The following is a 21,406-nucleotide window of genomic DNA, read 5'->3' as shown; positions in this document are numbered from 1 at the left end:
TGAAATAAAGAAAAAAATATGACAATGGCAATATGGCATACGAATTAGTGAAAATGCACTTTACATTGCAATAATAATAAAGTAAGTATAGGTACAAGGTATGTATTAAGGAACCCATGCTTAATCATTACACCTCAATTCCCTTTTAATTACTTACCTCCCCATAAAGAAGATGCTTTGCTTTTAAGGATTTGATATAAGGATACATCAAAATATTGGGGAATCATATTGATGATTACATTATTGCCCTTGGCATTTCCCCCATATACAAAATGTATGTAATGCCCCATGCAAGACACAAGTGGTGAAACACTAACAGTTAATGAAATTGACTGTAACAGTCTCACCCGCTCAATTTAATCTACATCCTCAAAGATCTACTTCAACTTTGTTATTGGTTTCGCTAGTAAGAGAGGAAAATTCTCTAATTGCTCCACGAACATGTTCTTTTCCAAGGGTTGGGTAGAGCCTTGAGTGGTAGGTTGGAAGGTTCTAATGGCTATAGTTGGGTTACGTCCCTAGATAGTAACTTCAAGATAGGACATGCATGTCTTGGATTGGTTTGGTGTTACTGCTTTAGAAACAAACAACCAGTTTGAATTTGAGGGCTTTGGTTCTTGTTTAATAATCCCCAAGGGTGATTCCTCATAGGGCTACTATGAGTGTTGGGTCAAGGCCATGTAGGGGTGTGGTCTCTAATTGGTGTGGGTCTTCTCTTCGATCCACTAGTTCATGGAGGGTATGGTTTCCTCTATGGCATTAGTGGTGCTGGCTAGCAATGTCTTCTTCGTGATGACATCTTGCTCCCTTCTCGTCATGGTTGTTACTGCTACAATAGTAGTCCTCTCGACCAGTGTTTAGAAAATCGGACTGGATTGGCCAGTCATACCCCAATAACTGCACTTGATAAAAAATAAGTAAAAACTGAATGACTAGCTAGTTTAACCTGAAAACTAATGAACCGATCTTAAGAATAGAAATTTGAAAATGTATTCAGTAAGACTTGAACCCATCACTTCTAATTTCCATATATTGCTTAATTACCATTAGTCTACCTCTTTACTTGTATTAATTAATGACTATTTATTGTACATATTACTTTATTATACACCTATTTTAAGAAAATGTAAATTAAGAGGCTTGAACCCTAGTCATTTGCTTTAAAACTTAAGGAAATTGCCATCTAATAACCATATTTAAATATATTAGAAGTTATAAAATATAGGGTAAATTTCTTAAACTACCCTTATGGTTTAGCTAATTGACTAAGTGTACCCTTACTGTCTGAAAATTGACTAACACTACCCCTACTATTTCTGACAATTGACTAATTCTACCCTTACCATTAGGTTCTATTAATATTCTGTCAAAACTCATAGGCTCATGACATATACCCAATTTTACCCTCCAACTTCGACCTCTCCCTCTTTCATTTTACCCTCCACCTCCGACCTCCCCCTCTTTCTCTCTCCTTTCCCCATCGGCCTCCCCTCTTTCTCTCTCCCCCCCCCCTTTTCCCTCTTTCTCTCCTTTACCCTAAATAGGGGAGATCTGCTGCTATTCTTCGCTACTTGGTCTGGCTAAAACACAGGAAAAAAAGGAGAACAGGGGAGATCCATTGCTGCTCTCCACCGCTTAGTCCGGCTAAAACACACAGGAGAAAAGATGAGAGCAGGGGAGATCCGCTGCTACTCTCCGCCGCTTGGTCTAGCTAAAACACACAGGAAAAAAGGGAGAACAAGGGAGATCTGCCACTGCACTCTACCGGTGGTTTCCGTTATTACGGTTCCAACAGTTTTGGCGAAGAGAATGAGAGGGAGGGAGAGATCTGAGTAAGGAACCCAGATTTGAGTATCTCTCATATTCTCAAATCTACAAGGAACTTAGATTTGAGATTTGAGAGATACTCGGATCTGAGATCCGGTGATCATCCTTCGTTTTGGAAATTCCAGCGAAGAGAATGAGAAGGAGAGGGAGAGATCTAAGTAAGGAACCCAGATATGAGATCTAAGAGATACTCATATCTGAGATCCAATCATCATCTGCCGTTCCGGCAGTTCTGGCGAAGAGAATGAGAGGGAGAGGGAGAGATCCGAGTAAGGAACCCATATCTGAGTATCTCTTAGATTTGCAAGGAACCCAGATCTGGTCATCATTCGCCGTTTTGGCAATTTCGACGAAGAGAATGAGAGGGAGAGGAAGAGATCTGAGTAATCTATAGTGGAGGGTAAAATAGTCTTTTTCACACCTCCGTTGGCACACATTAATGATTAAGAAGGATTAGTCAATTGTCAAAAACAGTAGTGATAGTGTTAGTCAATTTTCAAATAGTAAGGGTACACTTAGTCAATTAGCTAAACCATAAGGGTAGTTTAAGAAATTTACCCTAAAATATATTATATATAGTATTTATATGACCCGTAACATATATGTATATGCCACATCATCATGGTTCGAACTCCAGTTTGACCCTAATTGAACCTTTGACCCGTGAACCTCTCCCTTTTCCAATTCTATGCTCGGTCTGGTTTTTTGAACATTGCTTCAACAACAATTCAATGTTGGGTTTCTTGTTATGATCATGGTAACCATGCAAAGTGATTGTTTATCTAGTATAAGTAAGGTGTTTAGGTATGGAGCCAATACTACCACCAATGCCATCCTAGGACAACATTAAAATCGTCCATATGAACAATAGAGAGATCAATCTCCTTATCCCAAGTGCCAATTTAGAGTCTTACTCTATGAGTCATGCCTTAAATGGGTTTGGAATAGATATGAAGTTGTGATGGCCCCTATGTCGACTAAAGCACATGTTGGCCTCCCGCTAAGGCATATGTCTATTACCTCAAAACTCATTTAACCTAGGTGAGTTGTTTAAATGTAACTCCTTTCATGAGCATGACATTGAATAGTTGAAGGGCGCCCACCCTTGGAGCTCGTGTACACCACTCCCCACATAGGCGTATATGATAGTGTAGGCAATTGCCTTTATTGAAATTTGAAAAAATTTTATATAGTAATGAAAATTTTTAAATTTTTTTCACATTTTTGCCCACATTCAAATAAAATAGTAACTAGAGGTTGATTTATTATTATATTTTTTTATAATTATTATTATTATTAGGAAAAATTTTTTAGACTACCCTTATGGTTTAGCTAATTGACTAATTCTACCCTTACTCTTTACATATTGTCTTAAAGTACCCTTAAGTTTCCTAATAATTGATATCACCATTAAATGCTAACAGAAAAATACAAAATATCAAATTTACCCTCTACTATTCTTCAAATTTTCAAAATAAAACCAACTGACAAAAAATTATAGAACTTTAATCTTTTCCCCCTTTGTCCTCTATGTAATTTGTCTCTCTCACTCCCTCTTCTTTTTTCTTCCCCCTCACTGCCACCTGTTTGGAAATGGGGTCATTGAGACTTGGAGGAGAAGATCTGAGCCACGTCTGAAGACACTGTCTTTAGAACGTTATTTTCCCCCACTCAGTTTCACTGAGTTTGTTGTTGGGTTACAAGAAAATCCATTTCCATGATACAACAGAGCCTTGGGCGAAAATCTACAACTAGCAAAGTTGAAGAGTCTTCGAAGAAACCTTCTGTGAGACAGTAGCAGACCGGACTGAGAGAGAGAGAAGACAAAGTGATTTTCGAAATTGTGTGTGCAAATGATTGATTCACACTCCTTAAAAAATTCAGAGGAAAGTGCCGGTTTAGAAAAAAACTCATTGAATAATCACAATTTCAAAAATTGTGACCGTTAAAAGGTAGTTAACAGTTAATGATTGTTAACTTTGAATGATGCCTCTTGATCACACCTAATCGAATTGTGACCGTTGATCACATCAACGGTCAGCCTCGCACCAAAAGCCAAAGCTGCCCTTCGCGAGCGAGCAAAGTGCGCCTCTAAAGCGCTTCATTGCACCGCACATATGCTTGCACACGTATGTGTGCACGTTCGTAGTAGAAAGCCTCATGTATTTTTTTCATGTAATTGACCAATCAAACCCTATTGGATTTAATCTCTAATGAGATTAAAATCCAACACCACCATTACCGGCGAAGGGGATGAAAACCTCAATAGAAAATGTGAGACGAGTTCGGAAGTGGTAGAGTTCTATCACTCCCTGATGTGAAGAGATTCAAGGAAGGAATCTACCGCCAATCTCTCCAATGTTTTGACGCCAACAAACGTGTTGAACGTGATCGGCGAAATCAAGAACCGATCTGCTACCGCCCTTTGTGAGCGAGCAAAGTGCGCCTCTAAAGCGCCTCATTGCACCACACACATGAATGCACACGTGTGCGTGCGCGTTCGCAGTAGCAAGCCTTGTGTATTTTTTTCATGTAATTGACCAATCAAACCCCATTGGATTTAATATCTACTTAGATTAAAATCCAATACCATCATTACCGACGAAGGGGATGAAAACCTCAACAGCAAATGTGAGACGAGGTCGGAAGTGGTAGAATTCTATCACTCCCTGATGTGAAGAGATTCAAGGAAGGAATCTGCTGCCGGCCTCTCCAATGTTCCGATGGCAACGAACGTGTTGAACGTGATCGGCGAAATCAAGAACCGATCTACTACCGCCCTTCGCAAGCGAGCAAAGTGCATCTCATTGCGCCGCACACATGCGTGCATTCGCATGCGTGCGCGTTCACAATAACAAGCATCGTACATTTTTTTCATGTAATTGATCAATCAAACCCCATGGAATTTAATCTCTGATGAGATTAAAATCCAACACCACCATTACCGGCGAAGGGGATGAAAACCTCAGCAGCAAATGTGAGACGGGTTCGGAAGTGGTAGAGTTATATCACTCCCAGATGTGAAGAGATTCAAGGAAGGAATCTGCCGCCGGCCTCTCCAATGTTCCGACGGCAACGAACGTGTTGAACGTGATCGGCGAAATCAAGAACCGATCTGCTTGCTTGCTCGCAGTAAGTTCTTGTACCATTCTGTTCCGTGTTGTCAGTTTCAAAATTAGGAAATTTTCACTGATGTATATGATAATAATCGAAATGACCATACTACCCTATGGTTTTGTGTTACGTTCCTGTGCGTAAAGGGGTGATAGTGTCATACATACATTGTTTGACTTCCTAGTCTCTATGCCTATTCACTTTTCAGCCTAGATTTTCTGGTCAAATTGCCCCCTTAGTGCTTTTTAGTGACGTCGGACCTGCTGTATGTTCAAGGATCTCGAGGGGAATTTAGCATTTTAGCCTCTGTTCAACTTTTTCCTTTTCTGAATTCTTTCTTCCTTTGAGGCAAACTGGTTCCAACTCTCTCTGGTCCCCCAATCCCATTTTATTTGAAAAAACAAAATCCCACACCAATTCCCAGAATGTGCTTTTACAATGTTGTAGCGTTTTTTCTCAAACAGGTGGATGAAAAAGGTAGTCCTGAAGCACTTCTATTGGCCGGAGCACAAGGCCGACGTATTGCAAGAGGCTGCGTTCGGCTACTGTGATCTCAAGAAGCTCGAAGACGAGTCAAAACCAGCAGCAACAGAAGCTCTCGTTTGCGTTTGCAAGTATACATCTTGCTAGCTTGCAGCAAACCAATCCTGTACACCAGTTTTTCCTGAAAAGATACGAACACCATGCTTGCTATATTCAGCATTTTTACCAAGAATACTGCAGAGCTAATGGCAATGGGGGTTTTCACTCAGAGTGGCCCCTCTGAAGCCTGTTCATGGCTAGCAAAATCACGTTTCGTCGCCAAATGCTCTCGACCTCAGTGCCCTGAGTTTTCTGTGACAAAAGGGTATTTTGGAGATTTTTAAAAAATATATCAGTCATGTGATGCCACATGTGAACAGTTTATAACGGAGAATTAACGGTAAAGGAGGTTTTAGACAATTGTCGGAAATAGTAGGGATACTTTAAGACAATATGTAAATAGTAAGGGTAGAGCTAGTCAAATAGCTAAACTATAAGGGTAGTTTAAGAAATTTACCCTTATTATTATTATTATTATTATTATTATTATTGTTGTTGTTGTTGTTGTTGTTGTTGTTGCTCGGATTGGTTGAGGTCAACACTATCAATTCACCCCAAGTCCAAGTAGACCCGAGGTACTGGAAGTCCGAAGACAGGCATGGCCGAGGAGTGGAGTCCGAGATGAGGGAGGTCCGTGGTCCGTGGTCCGATATCCGCTGTATCCGGTACCTGAGGTGGATGAGGATCCCGGTATCAGTTCTATAGGGAATGAGAATGTCAGAGGCCTCGGGTGAAAACCCGAGACAAGGAATCCAACGGTCAAGGTGCAAATAACCCGAGACGAGAATGTCACAGGAGAGCAAATAATCTCAAGAGTGAGGTAGAGAACTGGAGTATTCCTCCCTTTACCTGGAGGGGGTTGCCTCCTATTTATACTTGAGGTTGCCAGGGAGCAGGCGACCTCGGATGGCCTGGATGCAGTCCGTACTGAGGACGTGATCATCTGGGAGCGCTAGGTGAGGGCGCACGATTGGCTCCGCGAGGCCTGCCAAGCCCAGCCTAGTGTGCGCCCTGATTGGTCTAGCGTGAGGTGCTGACATCGGCTCTGCCCGCGACTCGATTAGTTCCGCTCTGTGCTTCGCCACCTAACGCGCGTAGGCTTGCCATTGGCCCAGCCGAATTATTATTATTATTATTATTATTATTATTATTATTATTATTATTATTATTATTATTATTATTATTATTATTATTATTATTATTATTATTATTATTATTATTATTATTATTATTATTAGTAAGGGCCTAAGGGGTCAAATAATGACACCCATATCATATGACCTACTTAAAATCTAAACTAAAATAATAAGAAGCGAAGTGGTCCTTATACCCTCGTATTTATCCTAATCTGATGACCGACAAACATTACCCCTGAAAAGCAAAACGGTCATTCAAATGACCAATTCTCTTTTAATGTTTAGAGTTGGAGGGTCATAGCATGTTGTTGGATAATAGGGGAGGAAATTGGGGAGATGAACCAAGGAAAGTCCTTTCCATCTCCATTCACTCTAATACTCTTGAAAAGAGTATGTCTCCCTTGGTGTTTTACAAATTATAGCCCCTAGTTTTTTATGCAAAATCATTCTAACTGTTGCTATGATAGGAATAATGTTTCCTTTCCTTTCTTTTTAGTTTTTAGATTCCTATATACTTAAGAATAATGTTTGTGAGATGTATCTATTTTTTCCTAAATTTTTAGTGAAAATATCTTAATCATATTTTTTTTTGTTTTAATTATTTAAACGTTATGACTAAGTTGATGTTATAATATACATGCCCCCATTGATCAAAGGTCATTGATTTACCATTAACTCTCCATCACTCTACTCAGTGATTTTCTTAGGTTTCTCATGCCTAATGGGATAATTTTCGAACCCGTTCATGCCGAGTAAAAATCTGACCTCTCAACAATAGAAAACATAAAATTAAAGTGGCCATAATGGACCTTATGTTAATTTCTAAGTTCAAGAAGGGTTATTTTGGGGTTTTTGGGTTCTTTTGGTCTATTTGGCTTGGCCTAATTAGTCTAATGGGTCAGTGGAGTTTAAGTGAAGGGATGACATCAGCCCCAACTCTCTTGAGGTCTTAGGTTGGGGCAGATGAAGGGGTGATTTAATTTGGCGTGTCAAAACAAAATCTTTCTAGTTTAATGGTCAAAATGATGAATTATGTCCTAAAATTTGTTGTACTGGAGTTTCTTAGGTCTTTGAACACAGTGGTGATGTTTGATTGGTCAAATAAGATTGGGTTGATTGAGATCTATGGTTGATAAGCTCTAATCAATGAGATTAATTGAAACAAGAATCTAGACTTGATGGTGGATCAAACAAAAGAATTTTGGAATGAAATTTGGTAGGTAGGAATTTCTAAACATCCTAAATTTAATGGAAAATTCGGATTGTTAATCTGAGGTGTGGATTGAAAGGTTTAATTCAGATCAAGATTTTAGTTTATAGTTTTCACTCAAATGGAAGAGTTTGGTCTTGAAATTTGAGATCTAGAGTTTGGGTTTCTGATCATGGTAGTGAGGTCTAATTGGTCAAATAAAACTTGGATGGTGGAGATCTACAACTCTAATCAATGGGATTTGCTGAAACTAAATCTAGGCTTATTGATGGGTCAAATAAGGGAATTTTGGATTGAAATATGACACGTGCGCATGGATTGGGATGAGGAGTCAGGTGGAAGGTTCAAATCTGAGAAGGAATTTGTTGATCTTGGTTGTTTAGTTCTATTCATCAAAGGCCGGTGAAATGGAATCTTAGTATTTTTATAGTTGATTGTCATATTGTGGTGGAATTTGTGGGTTGATCGTATCTTACTATCTCCAAGGCAATGGATGTGCTGGATTCAATTTCATGGAGTTATGGCTCTGACACTATGTAGATTGGAACTGTTGGAGGGAAAGTTGATGTGGTGAACAATGGATTTTTAAGGTTTGGACATGAAATTTAATGTATATCTAAGCCTATGGTTTCCTAAGTCTAAAGGTTGCGTATGACAGGAGTACTAAAGCCTATGTATTATCAAATGTTAATTTTGATGTTCTTCTTAATTTTTAAGCTTACTTGTGTGGTTTACACGTGATAGAGAATTTTTGGTTTCGACAAGCCTTAGATTGGTATGGTCTTGTTTTCAAATTTTGGAGTCTCAAAAGAGGGTATAAAGAGGTAAGGCGAAGGAACGAAGCAAAAAATTTGGTGCTAACAATAAATAATTAGGGGGCATTCTTTTTCTGGATTTTGAGAGGGGGAATGTTGGTCAATGGGATCTCGGTTCCCATTGACTAAGAATCTCATGTTCATTTTTCAGATTAATGTGGGGACCAGGGAAAGTTTCCCTAGTAAGTGATACCTAGGAAAATAAACTTTCCCTGGATATCACTTACCTGGGTAAGTGATACCCATTTCCTAGGTGGGTAAATAACTTTCCCACCTAGGAGGAAAGTTGTTAACACTTGAATGGGACAAAAATGCCCTTTTAATAATGGATTTTTATGACTAAAAAGGTTATTACCTTATTTACTTAAGAAATAAAAGAACATGGGTAAATGCACTTACCTGGGTAAGTGTTTCCTAGGAAAAACTTACCCAGGTAATTGCATTTACCCGGGTAAACAACTTACCAAAAAGCGAACGGGCCTTAATTCATAAGTACATATTTATATAATATTTATACATAAAAATATGAAGTTAAATCAGGTTCAGGTTTGGTTGGGTTAGTCAAGGATTTAACCTTAACCCAATCCAAAGTTAAGTTGGGTTCATACTTTTCAACCTTAACCCTAGCCCGACTTAACTTTGTTGGACAACCCAACCCTAACCCATCCCAAGTTGTAGTCTGAGTCAAAACCATCGATCTCTTTTTGTAGATGGTGTTGGAAGACAGAAGACAAATTCCATTCGACCTCATCTTTTTATTTTTATGGCGTTATTTTCTAGTAACTAATCACTGTGTTCTTTATTGTAGGAAGAAGCAAGGAGGCACATTTTGTGTTTGATTTAAGGTGAGGTACGCTCTCTAATTTGAAGTTGTTTTGATTTATTGTTGTTACACCTATTGCTATATATGCATGTTCTATGGTGTTTGATATCCATTTCAACAGTTTTTTTTTTTTTTATCAATGTTCAATAGAAGATGTACTAAATTTGGAGTCTACCAATGCAAGGATCCTTAAATGTTGTTTTTTAGGTTAAAGATGATAATCTGTTTGATCAGTGTTTGAACAATATTTGATGGAAGATGATACTTTATTTTCAATAGTGTTTTGTTTGATTTGGTATTAGATTAGAAATAATCTCTGATTGAAGATGAAATTCTGCTTTCACCATATAAATTGTATTGTAAAATGCTAGTATGAACTACCAACGTTATTTGAAACATAGGTTACCAAACAGATTTACTATATGGTGGTGTTTGGAACCAATGTCATTTTTTAAGAGGTGTTTTTTTTAGAAAACAGTGTTGTATTGGCATGTCGTTTTCTTAGAAAACTTTTTCTTTCTTTTTTCTATTTGATACCATTGCTGTTATTGCCACATAGGCCTTTTTCAATGCCATGTCAACATATTGTTGCTAGTAATAGTAAAAAAATAAGAAAACACCAAAAAGGACATTTTCTTAGACTACACCTTTGACCTTTCCCAATTTTCAAGGTGTGGTCTAAGAAACATTTTCGAAAAAAATGGATAACCAAACATCAACATATCGGTGCCGTTTTTTCAAAGAAACGATACTGGTTCCAAACAGTGGTTATAAAATGCTGGAAAATTTCTTAGCCAACTTATCAATTATAAACCAAACCAAACATAAAAAATGTAAAAATGAAGAAAAAAAATGATTTGCCATTGTGTAGTTGTTTCTGAAAGACATGCAAAACAAAATAAATGGCCATGGTACCAAATAGCATCTTAATCTTTCAAGAAGCAATTACAACCATCAACAACAATCAGTTCTTTACAAGATGCTCATTTAATCCTCAAAGGATTAGAACTGATCTAGGTCAGATTTCCTTTAATTTTCAATAGAACCGCCTAAAATTTTGCACCTTAGCTATTTTCATCTATTTTTGCCAAACCATTTCCAAGTCCTCCCATAACTTGGATGCCTCCCCTATATATCCTTACATCCTTTCGTCCTTCTAAACATCATCCTAACATTCCAACTAAAACCCTAGATTTCCTAGTTTTTGAGTTTTCTCCAAAAAGCTAAAGTTCTTTTGTCCCAAATGTACTCCAAACCTAACCATTCTTGGTCACTCTTTAAAGCTACCCAATATGGGTATGATTGTACCTATGAAATTTCACTAATAAAATTCTTATCCAAGACTTGTTTTCCAATTTCAAAGTTTTTTATAATTGTCAGATAATTTTACAACTTTTGTGCCAAGTCCCTAGACCTTTTCTATCCTAGTTCAATTTTTGTTTTTGTCCTAACTCACTGTTCACTTAAGGTTTTAATTATCAATACGTATCGGAGCATATGGTTAGGTATGCATCATTTTTTCAACCTAATGTTACTTTAAAAATTTTAAACTATTGATTTTATTTGTTTTATATGATAAAATAGGATTTGACATTTACACCGACAAAAAAATTATTCAAAAATGTAAAAAGTATTAAGGGTACATTTGGTTTATGAGAATAAGGGTTTGTAATTGGAATCATCAAACCCTTTGGTTAGTTGATTGGAATCAGAGTTCCTTTCCTATTCTCGGTGGAATCAGAATCCGATTTCATCTTTAACACTCAAGTTTTGACTTTTCTTATTACTTTTCCTTTTTTTTATTTATATATGTACTATTTATAAAAATGAGGATGATAATAATTGTTGCGTTAAAAAACCTGATTTTACTTTCCCTTTTTACCCTCTATATTTTTCATTTTTACAGTATTTAACTAGGAATTGGAAATGGTCTAAAACTCTGATATACAATTCCAATATTACCCTTGGAAATTGGAAATGAGAGTGGGGCTAAATAACAAATGCGTTTTTGTCCCATTCTCACCCTTGCAAAGTTGCAAATGTCGGGTTGTCCGATAGGGCGAACATCCTGATATTACCTAATATTAGCATTGGCGAACAGAAGTTCCTCTTCTTCATTGGACAATTTTTTTAATGCTGAAAATGAACAAGAGGAAAATAGCACTACTTTTCTATTCATCATAGTTGATGTGGTATGGACCTGGAAAAAAAACAAATAAGATAAAAATAACCTAAGAATTAGCACCTCAACTTTTCTATTTATCATAAAAGAGGAAAAGTTCTTTGAGCTACACTTAAAAGTATTCTATTTATCAGAGTTGAATAGATCAACTGCTTTGAGCTACACTTAAAAAAACACAAATATCTTGTTCACCACTCCAATGCAACATCTACTAACTCCAATTCAAGCAAACCGACCTTTTCTCAGAATTTAAAGGTAAACAAAATGAAGTGATTGAAACTGTTATGTAGAGATAACTGAAAGTTTTAGAAACATGAAGCATTTAGAGAACTATTTATTAAGATATGCAAGTAAGATTTAGAGGATTATTTCTACGATCCCCCAATAAAGATCCGATGCATCGCATGGGCCATTCTACTAGTATTATCAAAAGAACTGAAAAGAGATATAACATGCTCTTTCAAGTAGCTTGTCTCCCAGTGGTCTTCCATATTACTATTGATAGCTTCCACCAATCCTATATTGTCACAAAATACTTGTATAGATTTGATACTTAGGCTGACTGCTTTCTTCAATCCCTCGATCAACGCCCACCATTCAGACTGGGCTGGAGAAACGACGAGAATTCTTCTTCTTTCTGCAAAAATAGTTGTTAGATTCTTTGATAAAAGAACATATCCAATAGTAGCCTCCCCTGATGAGGCCATGAAGGCTCCATCAGTAAACATGATGTGAGTAGCTTGAAAGGAAGAGGCCCTTGGTTGGGCTTTAGCTACCAGAGATGGTTCTGGAACAGGAAGGATAAAATTATCTACCCTCTCAATTAGATGGACTGGATGAATTAATCGTTTCTCATGAATATTCTCATTTCCGGCATCCCAAATCAGCCTGAATCCTAGGGAAATTCATTGGGATAGCATAAAGATTGAATATACTCATGTAAACTCAATAACATAACAGGAACTAAAAATGACAAAACCCCAAATTCCTCAAAAACTTTAAATCCACTCGAATGATTGGTGAAGGCTGAATTCTTTGAACCGATTTTTTTTCCTAAAATGTAGTAAACTACTTTTACGACAATATGATTTTAGCCTGTCTTCAAAAGAAAAACTATTTGAAAAGAGAATTAATGGGCCAGAGGATCCATAATTCAGGTTGTATATTTTCAAACTATCACACATACATACATATATACATGTATACATATATTAAATTAGAAAAAAAAACCAATCAATTTTTAAAATACTAATTTTGTATTGATGCCAGAGAGATATTTTCTCTATTTTTCTTAGCCACAAAGTGGAATGACTATCACCACTAAATTTTTTTTTCCACTTGAAATGTAAATTTTGGACCTTTTAAGGTCAATGATCAATCCCATATATAATGTGATGTGACAACACATTTATAGTCTGTCAATTACATTTCAAAGACAACCTCATAGATAATCTGTCTATTACATTTCAATAATCTAACTATAATACCGAAAGATATGATACCTAATAAAAACTAACCGGTAGGTACAACATTAAGCACGTCAATGAATAATTAGAAAATTTTGTAAGCAAGTCCAATGAATACTTAAAAAAAGTTTACACCTGTCCCTTAAAATACCCCAACCTACCTGTATTAGATACATGTTTGGAATGTATTTCCAAATTCTAATCCATCCATCTGCCTAATTTCATAAATCAAAATGGTAAATCCCTTTGATCTACTTTTGAAGTTCTGCTCCTGCTACAGAATGAACCTATATTATGTTATATGGAAAATAACAAGTATATTATATATATATATGGAAAATAAAAATGACATGGAAGGAAGTGTCCCCAACTTCTGCATCCTATTTTGTTTAAAAGAGAGATGAAGGTAGTTGAAAGAGGTAGAGTCTCCAGCATTGTTGATTCTAGCATATAGAGAGCACCCCTCTTAATTTGAACCAACAATGGTGGATGTTCTACCACTAATTTTGCCTCTCTTAAACAAATAAAAAAGAGAAAAAAGGATATAGGAGAAGTTTAAAACTTGGATTTTAGAGATGCAATAGATGAGAGGACAAAATGGTCTTATAAAAGTTCAAAATCAAAGAAATGTCGACGACAAGAACAAGTATTAGAACCTAAAAGTACATGGTAGCTTTTTGTCACAAATGAAAGTTCAAGGACCTAAGTGCAAGGTTCAAAGTATATATCATTACAGTTCGATACGCTAGTAAGGTGTATCGGCCTGTATCGATGCTTTTTTTATTTTTATTTTTTTTAAATCTGGTTCAGAGGGGTTGTTTTAAGGCTGGCTACTCTCTGAACCATGGTTTAATCCAAAATATTCCATGTAGGAGCGTATTGGGAAGGCCACGATACGATACGTATTGGCCGATATGGTATGATACGTAACGATATTTTGAACCTTGCCTAAGTGTAACTACCCTTATAGGGTATGTCTATATATTTTACTCTTCCCCTCTAGAAAAATAAATAAATAAATAACATCATATTGGCATTATTCTACATTCCAATAAAAAGTTAATACATCTACATGATCTTGGGCCTATTTGGGCATGACTAGGTTAGTTGGATTCTGGGCATTTTGTGTGAAGAGTAAGAGAAGATGCAACATATTCAGGTCGAACTTAGGTTGGATTAAGTATTTAAGGCCTCAACCCAACCTAAGAATAAGATCATCCTATGTTATAGCCTTAAAATCTCAACCCATTAGCCCAACCCATTGTAATAGCTTTACATTAGGGGTGCAACTTGAACGCCTTGGGTCAGTTTGAAGATCAACCTAGGCCTACCCTAAAGGTATAAATTCTGGTTTGTGACTGACCCAACCCAAGGTTAAGCCCAAGGCTATCAACCCTAGGCCCAACCATAGCTTTAACCTGACACAACTTTGGCTAGGTTCGGGCTTAGGCTTGAGTTGAATCGAGATGAGTTTGGACAAGTTGGTTGGGTTTGAATGAATTTATGGCCCAAATTTAGAGTAAAGTTGATTATAAATAGGCAAAACCTATGGTGCATAAACTGCATTGTGAAGCAAAATGAAGAAAAAAAAAAGAACCAATGATAAAAACAACACTTGACAATTTAATCTATAACATTGTTAAAGTCTTTAATGGTAAATGCACCTCCTAGATGTGAAGGTACACCTTGTAAAACATGAATCAATGAGAAGGAAATAGGCCTTGCGGCTTTTTTAATGTGATTGATTGAAATTTCGATTTAGCATACAACAAATATTAAAAAATGCATGTAGTTGGACTCTTGAATATATATACCTTCTTTTTTTGCCTAGGCCCAAGCCACAGCCCAAAAACTTAGGCTCAATAATTGCAAAATCTCATGTTGGACTAGGTTGGAAGCACCCATGTTTCACTCCTACTTTACATGCTTTGGGTTGGGTCCTCTCCTAATTTAATACATCTATCCCTTTTTGTAGAGCCCGGATGTTTGACAAGCAAAAACGTTGCACACACATCATCTAACCCTACATCAGGAATATCTCCCACATGTATGCTAAATTCATGTGGAGATGTTCCCGATATTCAATTGCCATTCTTTAACTGTGTGCAGAGGTTTTACTTATAGGAGATCCAGGCTCATAATCCAGTTACAAATAGGTGATGGGATGTCCTCATGTTCATCGGCATCTAGCCATACATTAGAAATATCTCCTTTACATGTATGTATAATATATTTATATGGAAGTGTTTAGGGGTGCAAATAGATCAGATCATAATCTGATTTGATCTAATGTGATCCTATTTTGTCAGATTTGGATATCCCCATTTTGAATTTTCGGGTTGGATTGGATAATAGGATTCAATTAAAAAACCGGATTGATTAGGATCACCCCCATCCCATCCGATATATATGATATTTATATTGCATTTTTTGTAATTTTTTATATTATTTGTTTTTATAAAAAACATGTATATATATATGATGAAAACAGTTGAAAAACCTTATTTTTTTTCTTTATTTAAATAGTTATATTTTCTTATCCTTTTAATAATTTATTTTTTAAATTAAATCGGATTGGATCATATTTGGATATTTGATGTCCTTATCAAATTCGAATTCAAATATAAGATCAGATCAGATCTTCATATTGGATCAGATCAGATCTATAGTTTAATGGAGTGGATTTGAATATTCCCTACTTTGAATCTGATTGATCGATTTGCAACCCTAAAAGTGTTCCTAAAGGCTCATTTTGGAAGGAGTACAAATGCAAATATGTACAACGTAAATACATACAAAATAATACAAAATATAAGGTCTTTTACTCTACATATTTGTATTTGTACTCCTTCCAAATTAAGCCTATACATAATTTTGCACTCTATATATTTGTATTTGTACTCCTTCCAAACTGAGCCTAATGTTCATTTGAATGCCCATGGCTGCAAAATGTGCATAGAATTTTTTTTTGCAAGAGATCCTGTTGCATACACTCTTACCAAACAAACTCTTATTTTTGTCTTCAATAGAAAAGGGAAATTTGCTGAAGCCTCCCCCGAAGTTTGTGGTTGTTGTTGAAACTTGAAACATCTCCAAAAGTTTGGTAATTGCACTGACCTCCCTGATCTTCTTGACATAGTTTCAAGTAGACCCTCTTTATTAGAATCTTCTAAAAAGAGGCATGAAAATCTCCAAAATGCCCATGTAACTACTTTTGACCAAAATATTTATTTTCCAAACTTTCCTTTCATATGAATTGCACCATTCCAATTTCTTTTCTGATAGTGTTTTATTTTTCAAATTTGCCCTTCATATCAATCGCTTTAATATAAAATTGCAACTTTAAATTATTCTCTTTTTTATAAAATTTGTATAAACCATCATCAATAATTACTACATAGTTATTTTGAACATTTTTTACCTCTGGGGTGTGTCAACTGTCAACAAATTTATAGAAGAAGAGATCAAACTTCCAGGGGAGGTTTCAGGCTTTCAGCAACGGTTAAAAACTTAAAAGAAGGTTTGAACTATTTAATAAAAAAAAATCAGAATCAAATTTCATCCTTGCTCATAACAGAGCGCGTCTCATAACATCTTCGCGTTAAAAATTTACAAGTACGAGGCGTTACACGTGTACGGCTGATACGTTCTGTGGGGTCGGTGTGATGCGCGAAAAGTGAGGAGAAGATGAACTCTCAAATTCCATCTCTTGCTTAGCTTACAAGTAAGAAGATTCAAGACCCCGGAGTTTTACGATGACGTCTTCTTAAGATGACAACGTAGCTCCTCGCCTTACTACCGTTTGATTAGAACCTTTAGCACTCGGAAATTAATACTATGTATAGAGAATATGTAAGCAGGATTCTAACTGAGATAAAAGATTCCAATATAACGGTATAACCTACAATTCTACCCTACAAATCCTCCGCCTGATTAATTATAAACCGTTTGCTACGTTGACGGAAAAAAGTTCCGATACGATTGCTTTCTATGTCAAAAGTAGGAAAAACATTCATTTTTTTAATGATGAAAAAGCAATACGTGTGTAATACGCTGCGTAACGAACGATTACACTGCGACGAACGAAGAAATGATTTTCTCTTAAAAACCGAACGTTCGCTGAGACAGTTCTCTCTCTCTTTAACGTAGCTTAGGTTCTCCTCCCTCCCTCTCTTTCTCTCTCTCTGAGAAGGAAGAAAGATCGTAGGAGAAACGAGAAAGCTCTGTCTAGAATCCATACTGGCTTAATGCAGATAAATCTGAAGCAGATCCCTTAATTTTCTATGTTCTTGAATGATTTATAGGCTTATTTTGTCATCTTATCTGGATTAAAAATGGGGGATGATTGTTGTTCTACGCAACTAATCGACGGCGATGGCGAATTCAATGCCACTGGCCTCGAAAATTTTAGCAAAACTGTAAAGCTCGTTGAATGCGGACTCTCCTATGCGGTGGTGGCGATCATGGGCCCGCAGAGCAGCGGTATGTTTTCTAATAGGAAATTTCAATTTCTGTTTAACGGGCTTGATAGAGTCTGATCAATTGAGGTCATGGTGATTCGCAAAAACTTTAATTTGTAATTTGTCTACGTAAGTTTTGCTCTCTTTGGAACATTTCAATTATAATAATCATTTAGGGTCCCAGTAGAAACGAAGGTTATTAAAGTTAGCTGGATTTTATTTTACTTTCCTCGCATTTATATGCTTTAAGATGGAATTTTTAAGATATGAGTTGGAAATTAGTATTGACAATGCTAAGGTGGTGAAGTTTACTGTTGTAGTTAAAGCATTTCTTTGAATTTATGGGGGGAAATATATCCGGCCATTATCAGCATTTCTTATTGGTAATGCGATTATTATGTTTTGCATATACTGCATTTAATAATTTAAATCAGTAACAGTTCAAGAAGCCTTATATGTTATTTTGCTTTCTCAGGGCGGGTTTGAGGGGGAGGGGGGGGGGATGGATATGCTTAAATTCAAATCATTTCCTTACCTGAATAGGCAACTTCTTCCATATTTTAAAATCATCTCCCCTTGTGAAAGGGACATGGTAAAAACTAAACATTCACGTTTTATCGGAGGCTTCAAATGTTTTATTGGATAACCACAGGCATGGACATTAAAATTCAATGGGTGCAAAGGACGACTAACAGCATGACTGATTCTTTGGCTAAAGAAGGGGTTGGGAGGATTCAAATGTTTTGGGCTCGGTTTCAATGTTTTTGGCTTGGAGATAAGATGCTTTATCTCCATCTGCCCTCTGTTCACATTGTAACTTTCTTTTAATATTTTAATTGAATTTACAGTTATTGATAAAAAACAAGCTAAACATTCATGTATAGAGTCTGGGAATGCTTATATCTTGTTCCCCGTTACGAGTTATCTCATGTAGTAGGGGTCGTCGTTATCTTAGCAAAACTCTTTTGGTCGTTATTACTGGCAAAATATATGCAAAATCTACAACTTGCTTTCCATGATTAACCATGAAAAGAAAGCCTGGTAATATAAAATATGGGAATTCCAAGCCAAACAATATCCTTATTTTAGCTACCATGGGTAGACAAAAATACTAGCTGTTTATTTCATTCCCTAGGAGTAGTTAGACTCTGGTACCAACCAATTCAACCTCAACTCCATTAATCCTTAGCCCTATTTTCCTTTCTAATACATACATAATACAATCACAATCACTTTTACTAATAAAGAATTAATAGATTCAGCTAGTAAAACCTGCTTTACCATTCTCCTCTGGCTAGGACTGTCACCAGAGGCTGATTTCTGGTATCCTATTCATCCATGTATTGGCCTCAGCCAAAAAGGAAATTCGTACATGAGAATATTGTATGGGGTTCCCACAACACTCAGGTTGTTATGAATTTTCCTCTTTACCATCCTGTTTCACTGTGGGTGAAAGGACATGATATTTGAGACAAAATACCATGATTTTCCAAGTATTATTTGAGCCTCCTATCTACTTTTCTCCTTATTTTGACATTCTTTCTGTTTTTGATTCTAGTTAGTTTATGTTGCTGACTTTCCATTTGCTTAATTAGTTTTAGTCTTTATTAGACTGTTCGATTTAGTGGGCTTATGGGGCTTATTTTTATTTCTTATTTCTGGCTGCTTAATCAGGGCCATGATTGTAATTTCCCTTTACATTTAATCTTAGTTTACATAAAAAGTAGACAGCAACACAACAACCATGATTTGGAGTGGTTTCTTCTCCAATCTCTCTTCTCTTCTTCCTTTCTTCTTTATTCCCTTCTGCTATTTGTCCTCAATTTCATCATTTATTATAGTCAGACTTATATTAGTATACAAAACAAGTTGGTGATAGAGCAGCCAATCTTAGTAGTTTCTTTTCTCCTGGGAGAAACTCATACAATCTTAGGGATCAACTAGCTGCAATGCTGCATGAGGGGTTGAAGAAGTTGATCATTACAACATTAATGATTAATCTGAAGAATGGCCACCATCCAATGGTGCTGGGAGGGAGAATGCCAATTCAAAATTTTGTGACATGCTGAAAACAATTCCAGCACATTGGTTTAGGTTTTTCAAAACCAAAATTCACCCAAGATTGAAGAATTGACCTTCAGATTTTCAATAAGATTTTTCAGACCTAAAAAAGAGAATCTAAATTCCTAGACCTATGTTTTGATGCTCCACTAGTGCAGATTGGCTAAATGGTAGTTCACGTTGGAATACCCAATCACAATCCCACTGGTACAATGCTGGAGATGAAGATGGCACACCTCCAAGTTTGCTCCTTGATCTCTGATGTACTAGAAACGATTTTCTTCTCAAATAACTCTAAGAGATGGTCATGCCTTGATCCTCTCCAAGAACAGGTCTGAATGTTGTCCAAGATTGGGAGATAAAACCCTAATGGCGATCTTGGGTTTTCTCTATCTCTCACTAGTGCTGAATTATTTTCTCAAAATTTCTCTCAATAGAGTAGTAGCAAGAAGATGCAAGCTTGGTCAACCCAAGGGTTTATATAAGCCTTAGAGTCCAGAAAATCTTTCCCAAATCCTCTTTTAATCTGATTAGGAAAGTCCCAATCCCATTGGAGTTTCTATTTCAGCTAGGACTTTGACTAATCAAACTAGTTAGTTATGATTCAATCATAGTTTTCAAGGTGTCTAGGTGATTTTGGGTGACATTGGTGCGCCTAGTTGCCTAATTGCCTAGGTGGGTGCATAGGCATCGATGCCTAGGTGATAAGAATGTTATAATATAAAGAACTAACTTTTTGGCTAGTTCCCTAGTATTATATACCATTCAACACGTATATAAATTGAAAAAATAGAAAATTTCTTTATTAAGAAAATTAAATTTCCTCTAAAAATGTGGCAAGTCATCACATCTAAAAGATTAAAATCTTTTACATATACGAATTTCATTATTTTCAAAAATAATACTACTATAATAAGTATTTAATAGAGAAATTTCATATCAATTGGCAGCTAAAGAAGGTTATTAACTTTATATGATAAATATTCAAGATGGAAAGTAGAACAGAAAAAACAAAGATGGAATTTCTATTTTATTTAATCAGAGGGAGAATAGAGAAAAAAGAACCTCTTTATTCTTCTATTCTTCCTTTCCTCTTTCTTTCTTTTTCTCTTCTCAAAACCCTTTGGACAGGCTGAGGGAGGTTGTGGAAGGGGTTTTAGATCTTAGATATTAGGATTTGAGAGAGAGGGAGAGAGAGAGAGAGAGTCTCAATTGAGAAAGGAAGATCTGAAGCAGGAAAGGAAGTTCTCAATCTGGAGTAGTGATGTACATGTGGATCCTCTTAGGGAACCGTTATTTATAGATTTTTCTTACAAAGTTTCATTTTCTAGAAAATTTCCCTTTAGAGTTTGTTATAGCATTATCTGATTTGTGACACTTGGATAATTGGGGCCTTGCCACATGTCCATGCAGTTACCTCGGTGTTTGGGCTTCTCCCCTTGCATGTGAGGATGTGGGTAGCTATGACCCTTCCTAGGTCTTCAAGGAAATTTTGACGAGAGGTTGAGTGTGATGAGAGACAAAATGTGATGGGTTTTAATTATTCTCGGGTGTTTGTGTATGATATCTTGAACTCTTGAGAGCTTTAAAACATAAAATCATAAGCAGGAAAGAACTTACAATTTTGTCCAATCAACAAATTCTTCTTCTTCTCATTTTTCCGCCTTAAGATTAAAGCCATTGTTGATTGGCTAACACCTAAGAAAGCACATGAGTCCAATCTTTTCATG

At 36.3% G+C, this 21,406-nt stretch overlaps 1 protein-coding gene across 3 annotated transcripts in view; it reads left to right on the top strand.

Moving 5' to 3' along the window:
* The first annotated feature begins 17,202 nt into the window (after window positions 1-17,202).
* Window positions 17,203-21,406, top strand: part of LOC104608098 (protein ROOT HAIR DEFECTIVE 3 homolog 2) — a 106,062-nt gene continuing 101,858 nt past the window's right edge. For 2 of the 3 annotated variants that reach the window (XM_088891200.1, XM_010273977.3), the window contains exon 1: window positions 17,203-17,637. In XM_088891200.1, coding sequence (XP_088747326.1) covers window positions 17,490-17,637 — 148 coding nt within the window. In that variant the 5' untranslated portion in view covers window positions 17,203-17,489. The remainder of the gene's footprint in view (window positions 17,638-21,406) is intronic. The other variant, XM_088891201.1, reaches the window with a different exon arrangement.

This window comes from Nelumbo nucifera, chromosome 7, assembly GCF_055504915.1.
Source record: "Nelumbo nucifera cultivar China Antique chromosome 7, China Antique-T2T, whole genome shotgun sequence".
Classification (NCBI taxonomy): Eukaryota; Viridiplantae; Streptophyta; class Magnoliopsida; order Proteales; family Nelumbonaceae; genus Nelumbo; species Nelumbo nucifera.
The sequence above is the reverse complement of the archived record's forward strand: the minus strand, read 5'-3'. Positions and strand labels throughout refer to the sequence as shown.